The following is a 20,188-nucleotide window of genomic DNA, read 5'->3' as shown; positions in this document are numbered from 1 at the left end:
TCGTACAATCAAAAAAGTTCAGTTTAGATTAGGCCTAAAGATCCAAACCCATAACATCTTGTTTCTGTACCAAATATGAATAATCTATAAGATAAAAATGATTTCAAACGTATTTAGTTTCCACAATGAATAAATATAATTGTTAATGAAATAGTAATTTTAGGTACGACTTAATAAAAGCTTGTGACGATCACATGATGTAAACATGGTAGACGGTAGGAGGAAAACATTGACGGACAGCAGAAGTGTTTTGTTTTCTTCCTTTTAGTTCTACCTTTGAAATGAAGTAATTTTTTCTGGTTAAGGATTGCGAGGTCATGGATTTTCTTCATCAATGGCGGCACTGGATTCGACCGTTTGTTATCAGCTTGTATTTTATTCTGGCAATAATAGCTCTTCCGCTCTGTGTAGTGGAACTTAATAGAGAGGGTGCGCCCAAGCACGTGCAGGCATGGTTTGCTGGAGGAATCTTTGTGATGATGGCTATTCCCATATCATTATGGGGTATACTTCAACACTTAGTCAACTACACCCAACCAAATCTTCAGAGGCATATCATAAGGTATATGTGTAATGATTAAAAGGATGCATCATCAGTGTAAAAGTCTACTTGCCGAAAGATTTTACTCATACTCATATGAGAGTTAAGATGAAGATTTTTTGGTAAACAAAAATATGCATCAAGGATCTGCTATATTTTAAAAGGAACAATTATATGATTCCTATCTTCAGTGAAGATATTTGAGCCCCAGTAATTCAACATGTTCTAGGGTCATATTACATAATACATTATATTTCAGTGCCAATATTATTTATAAGTACATGGGTTGTAGTTAACATGTTACATATGTAACAACAAAACTGTGTAATCTCCACTGAAATCACTAATGCAGTATACTAGCTTCCTTTATTACCATAGAATAATGTTCAGTGATTTTTCTTTAGAAACGAATTGTTTGGCATAATTTCTTTTATTTTAACAATAAAAAAAATGTTTTAAACACTTAACATGTTCATGAACTGTATTTGATTTCATATTCTATTAGTGATTGAAGCTTTAAGCATTTCTTATGTTTTATTCCCCTGTGTTCTTGTAAGTTTTTTATAGTAATACTGACAGTTTATCATCTATTACCCAGTATTTTCCATTCATTATAGTTTTATCAAGTAGGTTATACCTTCTTAAAATATATGTACAATATTGTGTACAATGAATTAAAATGAATTATTTATGAATCTTGTATATTTGATTGAAAATTTATATTTGCAGAATATTATGGATGGTTCCAATATATGCAGTCAATGCAGTGAGTACACAATTTTTCTTAGTTAGATATTTTTATGATAAATAATTTATTTCCAAATGTGAGATAAGACTAGCTTAGTTTGAATTTTCCTCTTCATTTAATTAGATGTGAAGTTTCGTTATTTTTCAGTGGTTTGCCTTACGATTTCCAGAAGCTGCCATTTACTTAGACACACTCAGAGAATGCTATGAAGCTTATGTCATATACAACTTCATGGCTTACCTGTTAAATTACTTATGGATAGAAAACCCTAACCTTGAAATAACATTGAGAAACAAGGAACCTGTCAAACATATCTGTCCATTCTGTTGTTTTCCTTCCTGGCAAATGAAGTAGTAAGTTTTCCTTGAATTTATCTGTTACTGTTTATCTAGATAACCAATTGCAAGACATGGACTGTATAGGAGGAAAATAATTCACTTTGTAAATATTCACTATATTCACAGTGTTACTTAATCTGTGTATTCAGGAAACAGTGAAGAAGTTTTCAATAGAAGTCCTCTTATTATTTTTTTTTATTTAAATATGAGGTCCAGACTACCAGCAGTTATATACTAGGTATTACAGAGTCATTCATGATCAGTAATGATGATTAGTAATTGTCATTTAATTAATTCAATTACCTCTTTTTCTTTAAGTTCATATAAGCAGATAATGATCTGTACTTAATGTTAAACACCGACTCTGATCTACTACAGAATCTTTGAAGGGTCGTAGACTTTTATTAACCTGTGCATGACAAACATAGCCAATTAGGACACTGATGCTTATGTTTTCTCATTGGCATTATGTGTAATTCAATTTAAATAATTATATTTATTAATATTATAAACTTACACAGCAAATGTTCAATTTCATCCATGGTTTATTTCATTGTTTGCTACAGAAAACACACAGTCTGCCTCGTTTTGTTTTAACATGATCACCGGGGAGGGGGGGGGGGGGGGGTTTGAAAGTAATTTTTCCACACTTTAACCTACTAAGCCTGATTTAAACTTATTAGTTTATGATGATCTAGAATGTACACAATGTGATTGTTCAGATAGTTCATAAAACATTAAATACAGCGTTGTCCTTCTTGTTAGACAATGTATTTATGCAAAATATGGGAGAAAACTTATTTCATACAAATTCCATGAATTCATCAAACTGCTATCATGTCAAAAGAGAGGAAAATGAAAATTACTATCCGTGGAATAAATCCCCCTATACAGCATATAAACCACTTTCTTTCTGACTTAACAGTTGATGGTTTAAAGCATCATTTCATGTCAAGTAATAGTATTTAGTTTCTTTTATAAAATAATTTATATGGGTATACTTTTGTTTCTTTGTAGATGCTGGGTAATGATACAGTGTATTCATGTTGTTTTTTTTTTTTCAGCTCCTTCATCAACAGATGTAAACATGGGGCATTACAGTATACCATTGTTAGACCAGTGACAACAATTATAGCTTTGTAAGTTATAGATGATAATAAACCAAAGAATTTACTTTATTCAATATACACATATTTTCAGAACATTATATTACCCTGGTATGTGTCTGTATATTTATATTGTGAATATGTAGTTTATCAACTTATGTTATAACATCTCTTCAAATATTTGTTCATTTACCGTTACATTTTTTCTGTAATTTTTCTATACTATTTCATTTATCATATTTGTCATGCAACTAGGGCAAATGTACATTTATAATTCAAAGTTAATTCAAGGAAATGGATTAATTTAAGTTGTAACGACTTGTTTCCGAATCCTGTGTGTATTACTATTTGAGTGTATAGTCTATATATGTTGACTTATTCAAATGAAATAAAGTTTAAACTAAACTAATATACACATATTTACCAGGTAATCAAATACTGACACAATAGCTATCTGAGATAATTATTCTGTAGAAATTACCTAAAATAAATCAATTTTTTAAATGCTTTGCCTTTTTTAAGTAAACTTATTTATTTTGTTTCCTTATTTTACACCAAGAGAACAAGATGAGTTAAATAGAAGACAGAAAATATACACTTAAAAGTACGAGTATTTATAAATTCTACACTGAACATGAATATTATATCTATCAGATTGAAATACATGTACATTTTAATTTTGTAATACTTTTCAAGTTCACTTTTAGTAGGAAAGATACTGCAACTTTGTTAAGGTACTTCCTATGGATTTTGTAATATCATTTGAAAATCTTTTTATTTATTTATTTATTTTTCAGAATTTGTCAGCTAAATGATGTTTATAATGAAGGGGACTTTGATTTTAAATCAGCCTGGTCCTATTTAGTGATTATCAACAACATCTCACAGATTGTAGGTACCATTTCCCCTCTGTGAAACTTTACATTTATTTTAAAACTAGTACATATGTTATCATAGTGATGGCAGATTTAAATTTTTTCCAGCATTTTGTATATACGTAAAGTTTGACAATTAAGATATTATTTTCAGTGGGCTATGTACTGCCTGGTGTTGTTTTATAAAGCAATGAAGGAAGAGTTAGCTCCCATTAACCCAGTACCAAAGTTCCTCTGTGTTAAATTTGTTGTCTTCTTCTCATTCTGGTAAGTGCTATCATCAAGATGTAAATATAACAATAATGGTAGACCAGGTAGATTACTCAGTAGACATCTAATTCTTGACAAGATACATAGGTAAATGCCTCTTTTGTGTGTCTAGGCAGTCAGTGGCCATTGCTATAATGGTCAAACTGGGCTGGATTCCTGAGGATGGTACCTGGGTCTTTTACCATTCTATTCAAGATGTTGCAACAGGATTACAGGTATTTGCCATCAGATGTTTAGACTTGTATATTTTAACTACAAACAGAAATCAAAGCTCAACTACCGTTGTTTGAGAAGCTTAACTGGCAAAATGGTATACGCTTGATTTTTTAAAAACAAAATACAGGATTTCCTGATCTGCATCGAGATGTTCCTGGCAGCCATTGCTCATTACTATTCATTTTCCCACAAACCTTTCATCAGCAGTGAAAATGAGAATGTCAGCTGTTTTTCCTCATTCTTGTCTATGTGGGATGTGTCAGATATGAAAGATGATGTCATAGAACATGTCAAGGTCATTAGTAAGTATACATTTGTGAAGGTCAAGGATTAATTTGGATGATGGAAAAATTAAATTTTAGTAGTTTTATTAAATACATGTTTAACTTGTTTGTAAATAAAAAAAAATGAAAAGAATTATTATGTAAAGCTGCAGTGGGTTATCAGATAATGCCAACTGAAGGTAATTGGGGTAATAGATAAGAAAACTTTAGACCTGCCATATTCTTTTTACAAAATGTTGCAAAAAACACTCTCAAGTTCTTCCAGTTTTGGAAATACCAGATGACTGTATCAATAAATTGTGTAAAAATGTATTCATGAAATCAGTGTGTAAAAAGTTCATGTAAGTTCATAAAAAACTTAAGTTTTACTCATAATTCAGAAAATAAGTATGGAACTCTTATCTGACTCAAAGCCTCCTTTTTATTTGATCTGCAACTTCATACATATTTTTATTCTTAACAAAATTGAACTTTAGATCAAAGAAAAATTTATTTTTTCACAGGCAAAACAATGAAAAAAACCATCAGCAAGTCAAAGATGAAATCTGACAATGAACGAACTCCTCTCTTAGCAGGGGAGAATCCCCCTTCCTCTTCCCACAGGGATCTACTGGGATCCCAGAGCAGTGCAGACTGGGATGCAACATCCCTGGAGAACAGTGAACGACCTTTCCCACAGGTCACTCAGGCCACACCGAGCATGAGTAACTACGTGGTCCTTGAGGATGAGGAGAGTGACCAGGAAGTGGACAGGACAGACACACAAACAGGGGATAACACAACAGAGACACAGAACAGTGATCAGGGTGCTGGTAAAGTCACTGCAGAGACCAATCAAACTGGTAGAACATTGACCAATGAAAATGTTCATACTGGATCGACCAATCAGAATGACCTTTCTGAATTAACTAATCAGAATGATTTATCTGGACAGAAAACTATGGTAGATGTGCATAGACAAGACCAAGATGATAGTAAACCAGATACTCCTTCTTAGCATTCCATTTTTAGATTTTTTGACATATCTCATTGTACACATGTGTTAATCAGTGTATCATCTTCAGTGTTTCACCAGTAACAAATTACATGTTATCCAGTTACAAATTACATGTTATACCAGTTGCAAATTACATGTTATACCAATTACATATTACAGTAAAACTCACATAGTACAAACATGTATATAGCAAATTTTCGGATATAGTGAAGTTTCTTGGAATCCCTGGCAAAATTCGTAAGAATTCTTGTAAAATTTCACAGGTATTATTAATGAACTTGGATATATATCGAATTTACGGATGTAGTGAACTGATTTTGTGTTCCCTAGAGATTAAAAATAATGTATTTACATCTTTTATAATATTTTTTTCAAAGAACTCAATTTTTTAAATACTAAACTACATTGTTTTTGTAAGTATTCATATTTAAAATTCAATTCATCCGAAAAGTTGAGAACTTCAAGGTAACTTTTGTATATAATACTTCCCTAAATACATTTGGTAGTCATACAAAAGGGACAAAAATCTACACTGCAAGTTCGCTATATATATACTTAAACAAATTTGTTATATGGACAAATTACGGATACAGCGAAGTTAATTTGCAGGTCCCAAGGACTTCACTATAACCAGGTTTTACTGTACACGTTATACCGTCCTACCACATCTTGGGCAGAAAAACCACCTTAAATGTATACGTTGGTGATTTTCATAGATGACCCCTTTTACTTGTTTACAAAAGAACTTACTAAGAAAAAATTATTTGTCTGAATGCAAGTTGAATTTTTTAAGTGGTTCAACTAGAAAACCTGAAATTAAGCAAACAAATCACATTTTGCACTAGCTGATCCACAGTCTGGAAGTAACTTCACGATGATCCATCTATTTTTTTATGATATTCTAAAATCTGCTTGTCTTAATGCATTTGAAATATTTTTTTTTATAACTTGCCAGAATACCCTGAAAGACCTGAGAAGTTAAAAATGTTATACATAAAAATACTCTTTGTTTTAGTGCAGCATTGGGTGGCTGCAACCTTATGTATATTTATTCTTGTTTATTTAATGTGATATTTTAAGTATCACCAAAGAATTTTTTATCTTTATAAATTGTTGATGTACACACAAAATAATCTGTTTTCTCTTTTATTCAAATGTAGATAAAAAAAAAAACAGCCATTATCATCAAGAAAAGAAACAGCAAATTAAAATTAAAACATACTATAAAACATTTTGCGGAGTTATTCATTGTTATATACAGTCAAACCCCGTTATCTATAAACTCGATGGGACCGAGAAAAAAAAAGATATCCAAGGATTCGAGATATCAAGGGTAAAACACTTAAAGATTAAGTGGTTGGGACTTTCAAATCAATTAGACATATCCATGGTATTCGAGGTAAGGGTGTTCGAGACACTGAAGTTCAATTTTATCTGAAAACAAGTTCATATTGAATGATCACTAGTATTTCTGTCGATTTGAGTTTGAATTTTCGTATATTTTCCATGATGGGTCATAGATATTGAGAGAATTTGTACCCCAAAGTGTGGGAATTATAATATTAGCCATAAAAGATACTTTTACTTACTTTAAGGACATATGATACAAACTTTTTTTCAAAAATCACAAAAATAGCTTTAGCCATGTTTATGTAAGTAAAATGAAACTTGCTTTCGATGGGGGTGGAATTCTCGCGGACCGCCCTACACCACATGGTCATTGAGAATGGAAGTGAGATAGTTATTTGGACATTAGTCTTATTACAGGATCGCTACCATAACACATTGCAATGAAGTTAATTTTATTTCTTAAAGCGCATTTAATTTACAATAACTCTAAAACTAACATAACTGCACTAAGTGAAGAATTATTAATAAAGAAAGCACATAGGAATTAACTTTTAAGGAACTTCCGCTCCATCCAGGGGTTGAACTTTCGGCCTATGGAATATGTCTCTTAGCAGTACAGGAACAGCTTGCAAGACCGCTCGGCCATCTAGGCAAGTCAAAAAACTTGCTTTCGATGCCGATGGAATTCTAGCGGCGCCGCCCTACACTACACGGTCATCCAGAATTAGATGGTAATCGGCAAGAGAAGGAAAAAATAAAATATGTGTAAAGAATGAGGGCGTACAAGACGACCACAATCACAATCCCCCTCTCTTAGACTAGATACTTTTGTGTATTTCTAAATTTTCAAAGTTATCAAAAAATTATAAGTTATATTTTTTCAGAAATTATGTTATCAATCTTTAACAAATTTGATTCATTTATTCTATTGAATAACTTATTGATAGATAATTTGTTTGAAGTTGACAGTTAAGCTTATTTAGTAGACAATGACACAGGCATTTGTTTCGGTAATAATTATTTAAACCATAGTATAATAATAACACAAGGTATCCAGCTCCGAAGTCCCCCCTTCCCCAGAATCGCACTCATTTACACTTTCAGAAAAAAATGTATTGGAAAACTGTTTCTTACCATTGTCTTCTACGATAATTTATCTACGCAACCATATATGGCATGTTTGTTTTTACTTTCCTTTATCTCCGTAAACAGCGTCAGAACTCTGCTCGCAGAGTGGAAAAGTCGGTCGAATCACACCATAAAATAATTTTTTATTATACCATAGGTTAATAAATTTATTACCGAAATAAGTGCCTGTGTGAAATACACATTATTCAATAAAATAAAGAAATTAAATGTGTAAATGATATTACTGACAACGCATTTTTTGAAAATTATAACTTATATATGAACTTTTGGAATTGAGAAATATTTTGTCTCAGAGCGGGGAATTTTCGGCACCTTGTACGCCTCCATTCTTTGACCGCAATTTTTCTGGAAAATTCAATTAGATAAAAATAAAAAAATTTCTGAATGTTAGCATTTTCTCTTAACTATTTAAGTTTATTCAGAGATAATTAAGACTCTCCGAATTGACATTGTGGGGGTAATTAGTCAGTTTGTGAGGTTAATGCTGTTTAAGTTTTAATGTCCCTCTGATAAGAGATAACTTTCGAAGGAAATTATTGCAAGCAATATATATATATATATATATATATATATATATATATATATATATATATATATATATATATATATATATATATATATATATATATATATGGTATGAGCTAAAACAAAACTGTTGAAAACATTGAACGATTTATATCTCAGTGTACGGTGATATACATACAATATAGTATAGAGCAAAACATTGAATGTTTTATATCTCAATGTAATATACATACTATACAGTATAGCAAAAAATTGAATGCTTTATATCTCAATGTAATATACATATTATACTATATGCTATACTATACAGTATAGCGAAAAACTAATATTTTATTCATTCTAGTGATGAATTATTGGTATCAATATACACTTTTTTGTAATTTGAGAAAGGATAAATTCTTGGGTGGTTCGTTGATGCCCTCTTTATGCCAGGTCTATCGACTATTGAAAGGGTAATGTGTTTTGTATGAGAGCGTATATAATAGATTCTACAGGCACGACCAGCTTCATTCCCCGCGCAGGAATCCAGCACCGTGATAACTTCCCGTTACCTGCCGACCTCGTGTGACCCTCTTCAGGTGGTTGTTTTTACCGCCTAACTTGCGATATGGTAAGAAGTCAAATTTTCGTTCTCTTGGGACTTTTTGTGACCACTGTAGGAGGTTTCAACAGGTCAGCATGTCCAGCAACCCTTACTCCAGCACCCGGCACCACGGGGTAAGTCTCTCTCGTTTTTTTTTTAATTTCAGTAAGGTAACGACAGTCATGCAATCTTTTCTCTCGTGAATACATCGTTATTATTGCAAGTCATGGACTGTATTGTATTAGGGATATAGAAAACAAAGGTTGAAATGTTTATGAGTAGAAAGTTTTTACAAAAATTCCACCGAAACTAACTATATATATATATATATAGATATATTAAAAAATTCCACCGAAACTAACTATATATATATATATAGATATATTTAAAAAAAAAATGGACATCTTAAAGTAGCGTTATTGTCTGTTTCTTTTTGTCCTTCCCTTTTTCTTTTTGATTTTATCATGTGAAACAATAAACTGGTAGCTATTTATTAGGCATTTACCCTTGGTCTGCAAAAGAAATCTTATGCCAGACTTGATAATGCACCCTGCACTCTGACCTCATATCTTTTTCATGTCCCCAAACATTGTTTGTACTATTGTATTTCTTATCATGTCTTCACCCCCATCTTCTTAGGGTTTTAACAGAAGTGGGTCAAAAATCTAAGAGAATTGTATAATTTGAACAGTTTTGTTTAAAATTCGTGTACTTTAAGAAAATTTCACATGAATCTAGGTTCATGAACCACAGCGCTCACAGCTTCTGCATGGAGGAAGATAGATAACATAGGATTAACCATAAGCTTCATTTTCAAAAAAGAATTGCACTTTTTTGCAATCTTCTATCGATCACAAGACAAAGTAATAGATTATGTGTATGTATACCTATTGTACCTATAAAAAGGTACAAAACATTATTTGTAGTTCATGTAGACCGTAAAAGGAAATCTGTTTTCCACGTGAATTCTCTTAAATTTTTTTCTCCACCGTTAATATATGTACTTAATGAATAAAATAAATTAAAAATGCATTAAAAACAAGCATTCTAGGAGTACTGCCAAAGCAGTAATGTACTCTTAGTATCAACACCAATCTTTACAATACATACTTATAAAAAGCTTTTACTATGAATTGTCTGAGAATAGACTGTGTTTTAGTATACCAAACCGAATTACTATGAATTGTAGCATACTTTTTCAAAAAATTGAAATTGAGACAGAAATGTTAATCATAAAACTTTTAGAGAAACAATTTGAGTCACTCAGGTTGACCCCTGCTATCTGTTTTCGTCCAAAATTGATCGTGCGACGTACGTCGATCGTAAATTTTTGAACATTTTCAGCTTCTCTTGAACCACGTGCTCTGAACCAATTTGGCATATATCATTAATAGGTGAAGGGGTATAAAAATCATGAATTTCATGGTCTGTGCCCTCTTTGGGCCTTAGGGGTGGGGCTTAAAAAAATCAAAATTATTGCTATCTTTAAAAATCTTCTTCTTTACTCATGAATACCAAGCAGTCTAACTGTTGGCATGATTGTAATAAGCACTGAACCCTCTACCAAAATTGTGAAATTCATGGCCCCAGTGTCATAGGTTCTGGAATAAGGGCGAGGCTCTAATGACATTTAAGCATTGAATTATTATTTTTGGAAAGATATAGTCTCATAACTGCAACGGTGTGTGCAAACAAATTGAGTAACGCGCGTTACTCAATTTGTTTGCACACACCGTTGCAGTTATGAGACTATATCTTTCCAAAAATAATAATTCAATGCTTATATTTACATGTTTAACTCCTTGCCTTGACTGCAAAGGTGTTCTTTATTTCAAAATTCCTGTATTATCCTTCGGGTAAATTACATTTAACGGAAGAGCCATTACAACAGCTTCTGTTCAATGTGAGCGTGAAATTTAATTTTCGGTTATGACGTTTCACTCCCACGGCGATAAACGTTTGTGACGTCGAAATAAAACGCATACTTTAACCTTTTGACCCCCTGTCCGTGTTATGGTGTTTTGAATGCCGTAGCTTTCCTCATTCTTTATAAGCAAAATACATGTTGAATGTAAATATATACATGTATATGTAATTCTTTAACAGGTAAACTAGGTGCATGTTTATGATGAGCAAGGGTGTCTCTAGCAAAACTTTGAAATTTGTGGCGTCAGGGTGAAGGGTTCTGGATGAGGTTCTATAGATTATATACTGAAAATGCATTATTTCTTTGAAAATCTTCTCTGCTCCTGGGTATTAAGCAAACAAATTAAGTGCATCGTTATCATGAACAAGAGTGTCTCTTCCCAACTTGTGAATTTCATGGCCCCTTGGTCAGGGGTTCTTGTGTTAGGATGGGTCTCTATTGATATACACATGTACAGTGAAATGCATTTATTCTTTGAAAATCTTCTTTTCTGTTCCTGGGTATATAGCAAATAAACTAAGTGCATGGTTATGATGAGCAAGGGTGCCCTTTTCAAAATTGTGAAATTTGTGGCCCATGGTTATGGGGCTCTGGTAGGGGTTTAATTTATTGATTAAATAGTGAAAATGAATCCTTTCTTTGAAACTTTTCTCTACTCCTTATGGTTTGCAAGTGTGTCTCTTCAAAAATTGTGAATTTCATGGCCCCTGGGTCAGGTGTTCTAGTGTTAGGGTGGGCCGGGCTGTGTTGAAAAATGCATTATTTCTTTTTTCTCTGCTTCTGGGCATCTAGGGGGAACAGAGTACAAAGGTTTAATAAGCAAGGGTATTTTTACCAGATTTTTGACTTTATGGACCACTTGATCAAGAGGTCAAGAGAAAAACAAACATAAGATGACATGTTATTCTATAAATAGTTATGCCCAATGTAATCTTGAATCTATGTTGCAGATATAGACTTGCATCCTAAATAACAAATAAACATTGCTCGATACCCGCTTGTTAAATATTCTTTAAATACATGTACTTCAATTTTTAAAATCGCTCTTTATTTCTGTCAATGACACAATTAAACTGTGACGTATAACACGATGGCCAAGGAAGCGGATCAGAAGCATTTGGCTATTAGTAAAGATTAGTATTTTGCAAATTCTATGTCGATGTAATGACTTATTTGAAATACAAACTCTTATTTTGACTTGCTTGTTTCATACCAATCATTAGAGCACTGTTTTTATACTGATTTTGACTAAGGGTTACTCCTAATCAGTACAGAGGGCACACGGTAGATGTGACTGGTCGACAGGGGATGCTTCCTCCTGACCTAGGAATTTGATCATACTTCTGGCGTTTCCAAGGGTCCATTCTTATTTCGAACCGTGGGCATTTTCTCTGCTTGTCCACCCATCTTCTTTAAATTATAGTAGAAAGTTGTTTTATCACTCAATACATCTTTCCCCTTTGAAGTAATCGAGAGCCGAGGTGATATACATGTATGTCAAGCAGATTCTACGGAACACTCCTTTTTATGGCGATATCTACAAAAATACTGATTTCTCGTTAAAAGATAATAAAAAAATAACATGGAAAGTAAAGTTGTCACAAATAATTTGACTCTAAGAGGAAAAAGAAAATAATGTGCGGTAAATAAAAATATCTTGTATCATGTGTTAATATCTAATACGTCTAACTGCCTAGGAATCTTTCATTGTAGAGTTAAACCTGTTCTTGAGCGATACGAATCAGCGTTACTTATGATCCTTGGATTTGGTGGATTTTCTATACTGCTAGCAGTGCTCCATAATGCTGTTCGGAAATACGTCTTCCATGACGAGCATAATCTAGATACTACATTTGACGCCGGCGGTAACGTCAGTTTGAGTCTTACGGCTGTGACGGTCGCCTCCCAGCTGTTCTGGCCCGGGGACATTCTCCACAGTGCTACCCTTACAACAAAGGTATTACAGCCATTTCAAACAAAATTTAGTAACAAAACACGTATTACGGGCCTGCTTCATCAAATTTATACTGGAAGGTGCTTGAAATCAGATGTTCAAGCACTACCACTTGTTAGAAAGAAAGGTTTAAAACACCATAAAGACATCGGGCTTAGGATACCATAGTTTAATAGCATCTCAACAAAGGTTATTCAACATTTAGATTTTGAATATACTATAGTACACTACTGAATATGGACACTCCAAGTTAACTGGGGCTATACAGGATTTCCTTTGTCGATAGTCTGTCAGTTCATCGTCTTGCCTGCAATTTATGTTTGCCTATCCCAAGAAATCATACATGATCTTGACACGTACACATCTTTTAAAGGTCAAGATTATGTAAGTTCATTCACTAGAATTTCCGATCCAAGTGAGAAAATATTGAACAAAGATTTTTTTCTCAGTGACCTTGACTCAAGGTTCTTAAAGATCAGGACATTGTGGAATTGACGTAAACTTTACAGATCAAGGTTACTGTGGTCATTTGCTGAAAAAGAAATTATATAGCTACCATTTTCGACACCACAAATGGAATCATTTTTAATTTGCCTTAAGCAGCATATCAGATCTGGATTAAAAGCGGTGAATAAGTTTGGGTTTTTAGTGATTGCTTGGCGCTCTATATTTGAATTTGCACAAAAATATGTACGATTACCTGCTCTATAAATGCAAGAGTGGCGATGTCTACCTCGTCATTTCACGCGGTACGGAAACATTGATTTTCCTTTATTTGTATTGACAGAAGGTGTCAGATAATATTTCTTGTATACTGTGTCCCAAGGATAAAGATGTCGAGAATAGAAAACGGAGGACACTTGAGCACACGTTTAATGTACAATGCTAAGCTAAGTTGACGTTAAGCTCTCATTTCGTCCAGTTCCTCCGAGATTGAGAGCGCCATAATTGAACCGAGAGGCAAAGAACTTTTCTAATAGACACATGTTTTGTACCAAAGTGAATATTTATTTTAGAATTCACTGCAAGTTGACCACCCGTTATAATAAGATTAGGTCCCTATATCACTGCTGTCTTGGTTTGTTTCGTCCAGATAAGGTTCTTGCATCGGCGCGCAATCAGGACCTTGCTCTTATGTTGGATTTTCATTATTTCCCCACTTTCAATAGAAAATCAAATAGAAAAAGAGTTATTTGAGAAAATTAGGGAATTATGCCACGAAGTGTCAATATATCTTCGCTAGATGATAAAAAGTTCGCCTTATATTTGTTGGAAAGTAGGAAAGCAATTTCAAATTGGACAGTCAAATTTGTAAGGTGAAACATTAAACGGTGTAAGAGAGAAATGAATTGGATGATATTACTAAAGTCACACCATATGATTTGCAGTTTTTATAACAAGAGAGAAGAGAGGGATATCAGAACATGTTTTTAGACATATAAAAAGCGCTATTTCACATAACGTAAGTTGTTTCATGTCCAAGGAATAATTAGAGCTTAAATCCATTATGAACTTCTGTCGTGAAGAGTCCATAGATGTTATTGAAAACGTTTTATTGGGGAAAAAGATTCATAAAATATCACACGAAATGCGAACGAATAATGAACTTTTATCATTAGTACGTAATGTAATTAAAAGACTCATGGAATCTAGGTCTACGGGACAGTTAAGCCGTCAGATTTATAGCAAAATAACACGAATAACAGTGGACCTATTGTATTGATTATCTGATTCACACTTTATATCGTTATTTTGTAATCCAATTACAGACATTAAACACTTAGTGAACCGAGATTTTTTGGGAGGATGACACTGTCGAATAAGGACGCGATCGATTTGCTAAAGACCGAAACTTTGAGTGATGTGAGACACCCTGGCCTGTCACGTGATATATCGTTAGTAACTCCGACTGTATCATACATCATTGATGGGCTTTTCCTTAAAAAATAGGGACATGAATCAAATGTATACAAACGTTGTTAGTCTATCTCTCTATTAATTAAGTTTTCAAAAGCTTCATTTCCGGTACAGTACACCCTTCCTGGACTTCACCTGCAACATGTCGCATTCAGACACTAGCTTTAAAAAATAAATACTAACCAAGACAGTTTGTGCTGCCGAAGAAAAAAAAATATTTTAACGTAAACTAACTAAAGGTACAGACCAACAATGAGCGAAGAGCAATAACATTGCTACCTCCAGGTAAAAATTTTCAAAAGTTATATTCCAATATATTTTTTTTAAATCATATAGATGTCATATTGTAATTTTTGTATTTACTACCACCCGGTGAATTCAAAATTTACAATATGACATACCTGGTAGATATGTATGTCAATTTTCATGTGAATTACTCATCAAAAGAAAGGGAGATAATATTTTGGTTCATGAATTTCACAAAACATGAAGAAATCAATGGAAAACGGAAAATACCCCCCCCCCCCTTCCCCAGGTGAAACAAAAATTCCGTTTTTACAGGTATTAAAAATTGCTATTTAGCAAATTCATACCAAAACTTTCATTGTTTTACGGGGAGGGGAGCAAATGTTTGCGGATCAATTACAACAAAAATGTTCATTTTATGACAAACTTCACATGATGTATAACTATAAGATTTTAATAAATGAATCGGATATAGTTAATTTTATATAAGTTAATCATTCTGGAGTGGTCATTTATCCATATCCTTGAGTATTTTAAAATGTGGGCACATTTTAAAGTCTGATTTCAGTGAATGAAATTGTACACCCCCTCGTCAAAAAGAGTTGTTTTTAAGGGCAATTAATTGATTGAAGCTGATATCAGAGTTATCAATCAAATACTAATTAAATTTCCTTTGTATTCCAAGAACTTTTATATAAAGCAAATTTATCAACATGTTGAAATATATGTGTGTGTGAAATGTAGGCAGGAATCGTGAGTTAGCGTTCGCAGTTCTTTGTGTTTCTAGCAATGAAGATCAGAAACAAAAAAATCTTAAGAAATAAGTCGAATTTGATTGATAAAAGTCTAACCATTATTGGTAAAAATGTCGAAGAATTCGTCACCCCTTCTGTCGTTTATGGAATCAAAATTCTTTTACAAATTTAACATCCGAGTAGCAGAGCGAGTTCTCGATAATTAGAACGATCATATCCTCCAGAAAATATCGAGTGTCGGAAAAAAAGCTTTTATTAATTATTCGTAAAAGCTATTCATTTTAGATGTTTTAAAACTGGATAATTAATTGTGAGTATTAAGAACATTTGATATACACTGTATTTGCAACAAGTTGTAACTTATCCAATATTGCTGCACTATTTAGACGTATATTTGAAATCCATTTTAATCTTTCCTTTAAAAAAGAAATCGACTAAAAATTTATGTTGTGACATTCTTGTAAATAAATTAGAAGGTGTGACAAACTTACACTAGGGTGTGTATTGTTCTTATCGTACAGTGCAGCTATTGGAGAATTTATCTTCGGTAAACAATTTTTCCTGTTTCATGTACCTCAGATTTGCTGAAAGCCCAGGGTTGATCGTCAAAAAAAAAATTTCGTAGCTTTTGGTAAAGTGGATGACATTAATTTTGGTCTGTTCGCCAGTCCCTCCTTTTGTCTGTAACACTCTACGTACGACATCTCCAAAAGTGCTTCAGCTTTTGCAATAAAATTTTATATCATAACTCTGTGATTTTAAGAAGACTTCTTTGACTTTGGGGTCAAAAGGTCAAAGAACAAGGTCAGAATTTCATATAATGCATTAAATGGTTTCCATTTGATACAATGTTCTTTGAGCATTTGCAATGAAACTTAAAGTGATGACTCTTTCTACCTATTGAGTTTGAAACAATTAACCTCTCACCTCAGTGATTTATATTTTTCTGTTACAGAATGGAGTCGCAGGCCCATTTTGGTACGCAGTAGGGATCATGATTAACATCTTTATTTTCCCAATATTTTCAGTGCAATTTAAAACTCGGGCACCTGGAGCTAAAACTTATTTACAGGTACATTAAAGATATAACTGTATAAACAAGGCGAATTATATGTGTTGAAATCATGATCACTGCATTATACTATCTTTCTTTACTGCCATATTCTATCTATTTTGTTTCCTGTACAATCTGCAATTGTGATTATCTTAATGTAATTTTACTGTCTTTTTTATGATGGATTATTCAGCAAAATAATCACGTGCCACATTTAAGAATTTGAATTATGATGAACTAAACTTTCTTACAAAGAATGAAAATAAAATGTATAAAATTTTAAAGTTCAATTCACTTATAATTTTTTTTTTCATTTCAGATTATTCACGCTCGTTTCGGCAAGTCTGCTCACGTGGTATTTTGTGTGTTTGCCTTGGTCACTAACCTGGTTATAATGATTGGGTTGTTGCTTGCGGGTCGAGCTACCATTAAGTCCCTTACTAAAGACACCTCGGACGAATTCTCCTTGTTTGTAATGGCGGTTCTGTTTGGGTCTTATTCTCTGGTCGGAGGAATTGGGACGACATTTTACGTGTCTTACTTTAATGCTTGTCTTGTATTCATACTTTTAATAGTATTCGTTGTTAAGATCCTTCACAATGATTCAATCGCCTTTGATTCCATTGGCGATGTCTCCAAGATGTATGAATACATTTCATGCGTCAAAGGGCCTCCTGAAAACGAAAACTACAGCTTTTTAACCTTTCGTTCTGGTGTAGCAATTCTTTACGGGGTCATTGAGGTTTTTGTTTCTTCAGCGGTCACGTATTGTGACCAAGCTTCATGGCAGAGCCGCATTGCTGCAAAGCCAATACAGGGAGTCTGGGGGTTCATTTTGGCGGGTTTCATGTGGTTCGCTATTCCTGCCACAATGGCAACCACAACCGGTATGGCATATCTTGCCTTAAGCATGGAAAACGGAACACATCTGTTGACACCAGGTCAGATTGATGAAGGTAATCATCAATTAACATAGGGAAATATTAAAAGTAAAACATTGTTTTAATATGTCAATGCCGAGTACTTTGGGCTGAACGTTTTGTAGGTTTGGTAACACCACTTATCGCTGAGAAGGTTTTGGGTTCCTCGGGTGGCATATTGATTCTGACTATGGGTGCTATGGCGCTGATGTCAACAGGTTCGGGGGAGGTAATGGCGATATCCTCCATCATTGTCTATGACATCTACCAGACCTACGTCAGACCGTTCAGGTATACTGTTTGCTGGTTCAATTGGTACCCAGCACATATAGCAGATTCTCCAACAAGTATAAATTCTGGTATCCCCCGACTTTTCTTTTTGAATAAAGAAAGAACGAATATTGATATTTTTGAGTGAAGATCGAACTTCTAAATTTAATGTTTCATCAAAGTTGTCTGAATTAAGTTTCTGTTCCATGAACCAAACGTTTGATTATTTCAGCGTAACGATGTGAATTAGACGACTTACTAGTAATAAGTTGTTTAATAATACTCGTAGATACAGCTTCTTCCATTGAAAAAAATTGGTTAGGGTGCTTTTTTTTAGTTTTCAAAAAAGTGCAGTGATAGCTGCAGAACTGTAGCGTTATGGTTTTATATATTAGTCTTTGACCATAACGTCAAGCTCCAGACAGCTCAGTATTCCGTTACGACGTTACGCTACAATTCCATTATTCGTAGGGAAAATAGTCCCGGAGAATTGACACTGTATGGAGTATGCCATTACGTTATGGTCAAAGATTAATATATAAAACCGTAACGCTACAGTTCTGCAGCTAGTGCAGTGAATGCTAGTGTGTGGCGATGAAAAAGTGTGCTAATTTGCAATTCAATTCCAATTTCATTGCAGAGACGGAATGAAGAGAAGGCAGTGTGTTTTATGTGGAAAAAATAAGAAAAGGACTCTGGTTGTCACTTACGAGAGTCGAAATGATCTTCACTGTCAATGCACCAGTGTCGTACGCTGTCATGGCTGCGCAGAAGATATAGTTCGAAGAAACCAGGTCACTGAGAATTGCATCAAGCCTCGTTACGAGTGTCCAATCCACGGGCAATACCGACAGTATCAGGACAATCTTATCCAATTCAAAAACTGGTGTATTGTGCTAGTCACTATCGCCATTATTCCTCTGGGAATGTTGGTTTTTGAGTCTGGGATTGATCTGAATTGGATTTTCTATGTCGGTGCCATCGTTACGATTCCTTGTTTTCCACCAGTTCTTCTCTCCATCATGTGGGTGAAAGCCACTTCAAGGGGCCTTATTACAGGTATAGAGGATAGGATAGTTTGCTTAGATACATGTGCAATTTTCAGGTTTAATTGATTCTACTGAAAACTGTTTAATATAAACATATCTATATAATCAGAAGTTTCATTTTTTTTTTATTACAGGAGGGATATTTGGACTGATATGTGGTATTACCGCAACGTTGTCAGCAGCAACTATGTATGAGGGAGGTCTCAATAATTTCCTGATCAACACAGTCCAGGATCATGCTATTTTAGCGGGAACTTGTGCTAGTTTTGGTGGCAGTTTGTTAGGATGTATTATCAGTTCGTTAATTACGCATCAAATTCGATGTCCTGAAGATGCAAATGAAGAATGGCAAAAACTGTACGACATTGACAATCCACTAAATCCATGGGAGTTAAATTACAAAGAAGAACTGAAGGATCTTCATTTTGATACAAAACCAACTTTTGAACAAATGTCTGCTCAATTTCGTAAAGCAAAGATGGTAGCGTATATTGGCGGCGGGAGTAGTATAGTTTTAATGGCACTCGTGATACCAGGGATCATCATGGCCAGCTACTCAGTGATGAGTGAAGGACAATTCTCAGCTTGGGTCTGGTTCACTCAGGCATGGGCTGTTGTCATGGCAATTGTTGTCATAGTAGCGCCGCCTGCTGAGGAAATTTCTCGAATAGTAAAGCAGTACCGCAAAAACAAAGAAACTATTATGGATGCAAACGAAACAGTGGATGAAGTTTTACTGAAAGAAGTCAATCATACTGAATTTCACGACCCATCCCAGCCAGTGGCAAAAGTTTGAGAACTTCAGTTGTTGGAAAGGTTTATATAGCCATTTGCATTGTTTATAAATGAGATCTGAAATTTCGAGTAACTTTCATGTAGCCAACCTAGTTTTTTCCTCACATCGGTCAATTCTTTCCATCCAGCTTCCCCCATTTTGCAGAACTTTAGACAGGTAAATCGTGACCTGTTCTCTGTACTTTATACCCCACTATACAGAAATAGTGGGGTATTTTTGTATGGAACGATTATTTTGGGGTTTTCACGATTTTTTCCTATGGTATACATGATGAATAAGTGTAATAAATATAATTTGTGAAAAGAAAGTCCAACAAAC

At 33.8% G+C, this 20,188-nt stretch overlaps 2 protein-coding genes across 2 annotated transcripts; both read left to right on the top strand.

The window, feature by feature from the left end:
* Positions 1–218: 218 nt before the first annotated feature.
* On the top strand, positions 219–5,377 carry LOC133173044 (transmembrane protein 184C-like). Its single transcript, XM_061307954.1, has 9 exons — positions 219–562; positions 1,271–1,307; positions 1,437–1,642; positions 2,692–2,766; positions 3,531–3,624; positions 3,763–3,875; positions 3,991–4,093; positions 4,222–4,396; positions 4,882–5,377. Exons 1-9 carry the CDS (start codon positions 318–320, stop codon positions 5,373–5,375), a joined length of 1,542 nt encoding a protein of 513 aa, XP_061163938.1. The 5' UTR covers positions 219–317; the 3' UTR covers positions 5,376–5,377.
* A 3,629-nt stretch (positions 5,378–9,006) lies between these two features.
* LOC133173037 (uncharacterized) lies at positions 9,007–20,188 on the top strand. Its single transcript, XM_061307943.1, has 7 exons — positions 9,007–9,116; positions 12,623–12,866; positions 16,737–16,853; positions 17,155–17,791; positions 17,881–18,046; positions 18,666–19,084; positions 19,209–20,188. The coding sequence occupies exons 1-7, from the start codon at positions 9,007–9,009 to the stop codon at positions 19,868–19,870; spliced, it is 2,355 nt and encodes a 784-aa protein (XP_061163927.1). The 3' UTR covers positions 19,871–20,188.

Source organism: Saccostrea echinata, unplaced genomic scaffold, assembly GCF_033153115.1.
Source record: "Saccostrea echinata isolate AGI-Se365-2 ecotype Australia unplaced genomic scaffold, CSIRO_AGI_Sech_v1 ptg000056l, whole genome shotgun sequence".
In the NCBI taxonomy this organism is placed as follows: Eukaryota; Metazoa; Mollusca; class Bivalvia; order Ostreida; family Ostreidae; genus Saccostrea; species Saccostrea echinata.
Note: the sequence above shows the minus strand (reverse complement) of the source record. Positions and strands in the feature narration are given on the sequence as shown.

What these genes read in the sequence shown, in the direction of transcription:
- LOC133173044 (XM_061307954.1), top strand. Translation starts at nt 318, where the DNA reads ATGGATTTTCTTCATCAATGGCGGCACTGGATTCGACCGTTTGTTATC. An exon ending in CAATATATGCAGTCAATGCA is followed by an intron (nt 1,308 to 1,436) that starts GTGAGTACACAA and finishes GTTATTTTTCAG; the next exon opens with TGGTTTGCCTTACGATTTCC. An exon ending in TCAACAACATCTCACAGATT is followed by an intron (nt 3,625 to 3,762) that starts GTAGGTACCATT and finishes TATTATTTTCAG; the next exon opens with TGGGCTATGTACTGCCTGGT.
- LOC133173037 (XM_061307943.1), top strand. Translation starts at nt 9,007, where the DNA reads ATGGTAAGAAGTCAAATTTTCGTTCTCTTGGGACTTTTTGTGACCACT. An exon ending in GAGCTAAAACTTATTTACAG is followed by an intron (nt 16,854 to 17,154) that starts GTACATTAAAGA and finishes TTTTCATTTCAG; the next exon opens with ATTATTCACGCTCGTTTCGG. An exon ending in TTCAAGGGGCCTTATTACAG is followed by an intron (nt 19,085 to 19,208) that starts GTATAGAGGATA and finishes TTTTTATTACAG; the next exon opens with GAGGGATATTTGGACTGATA.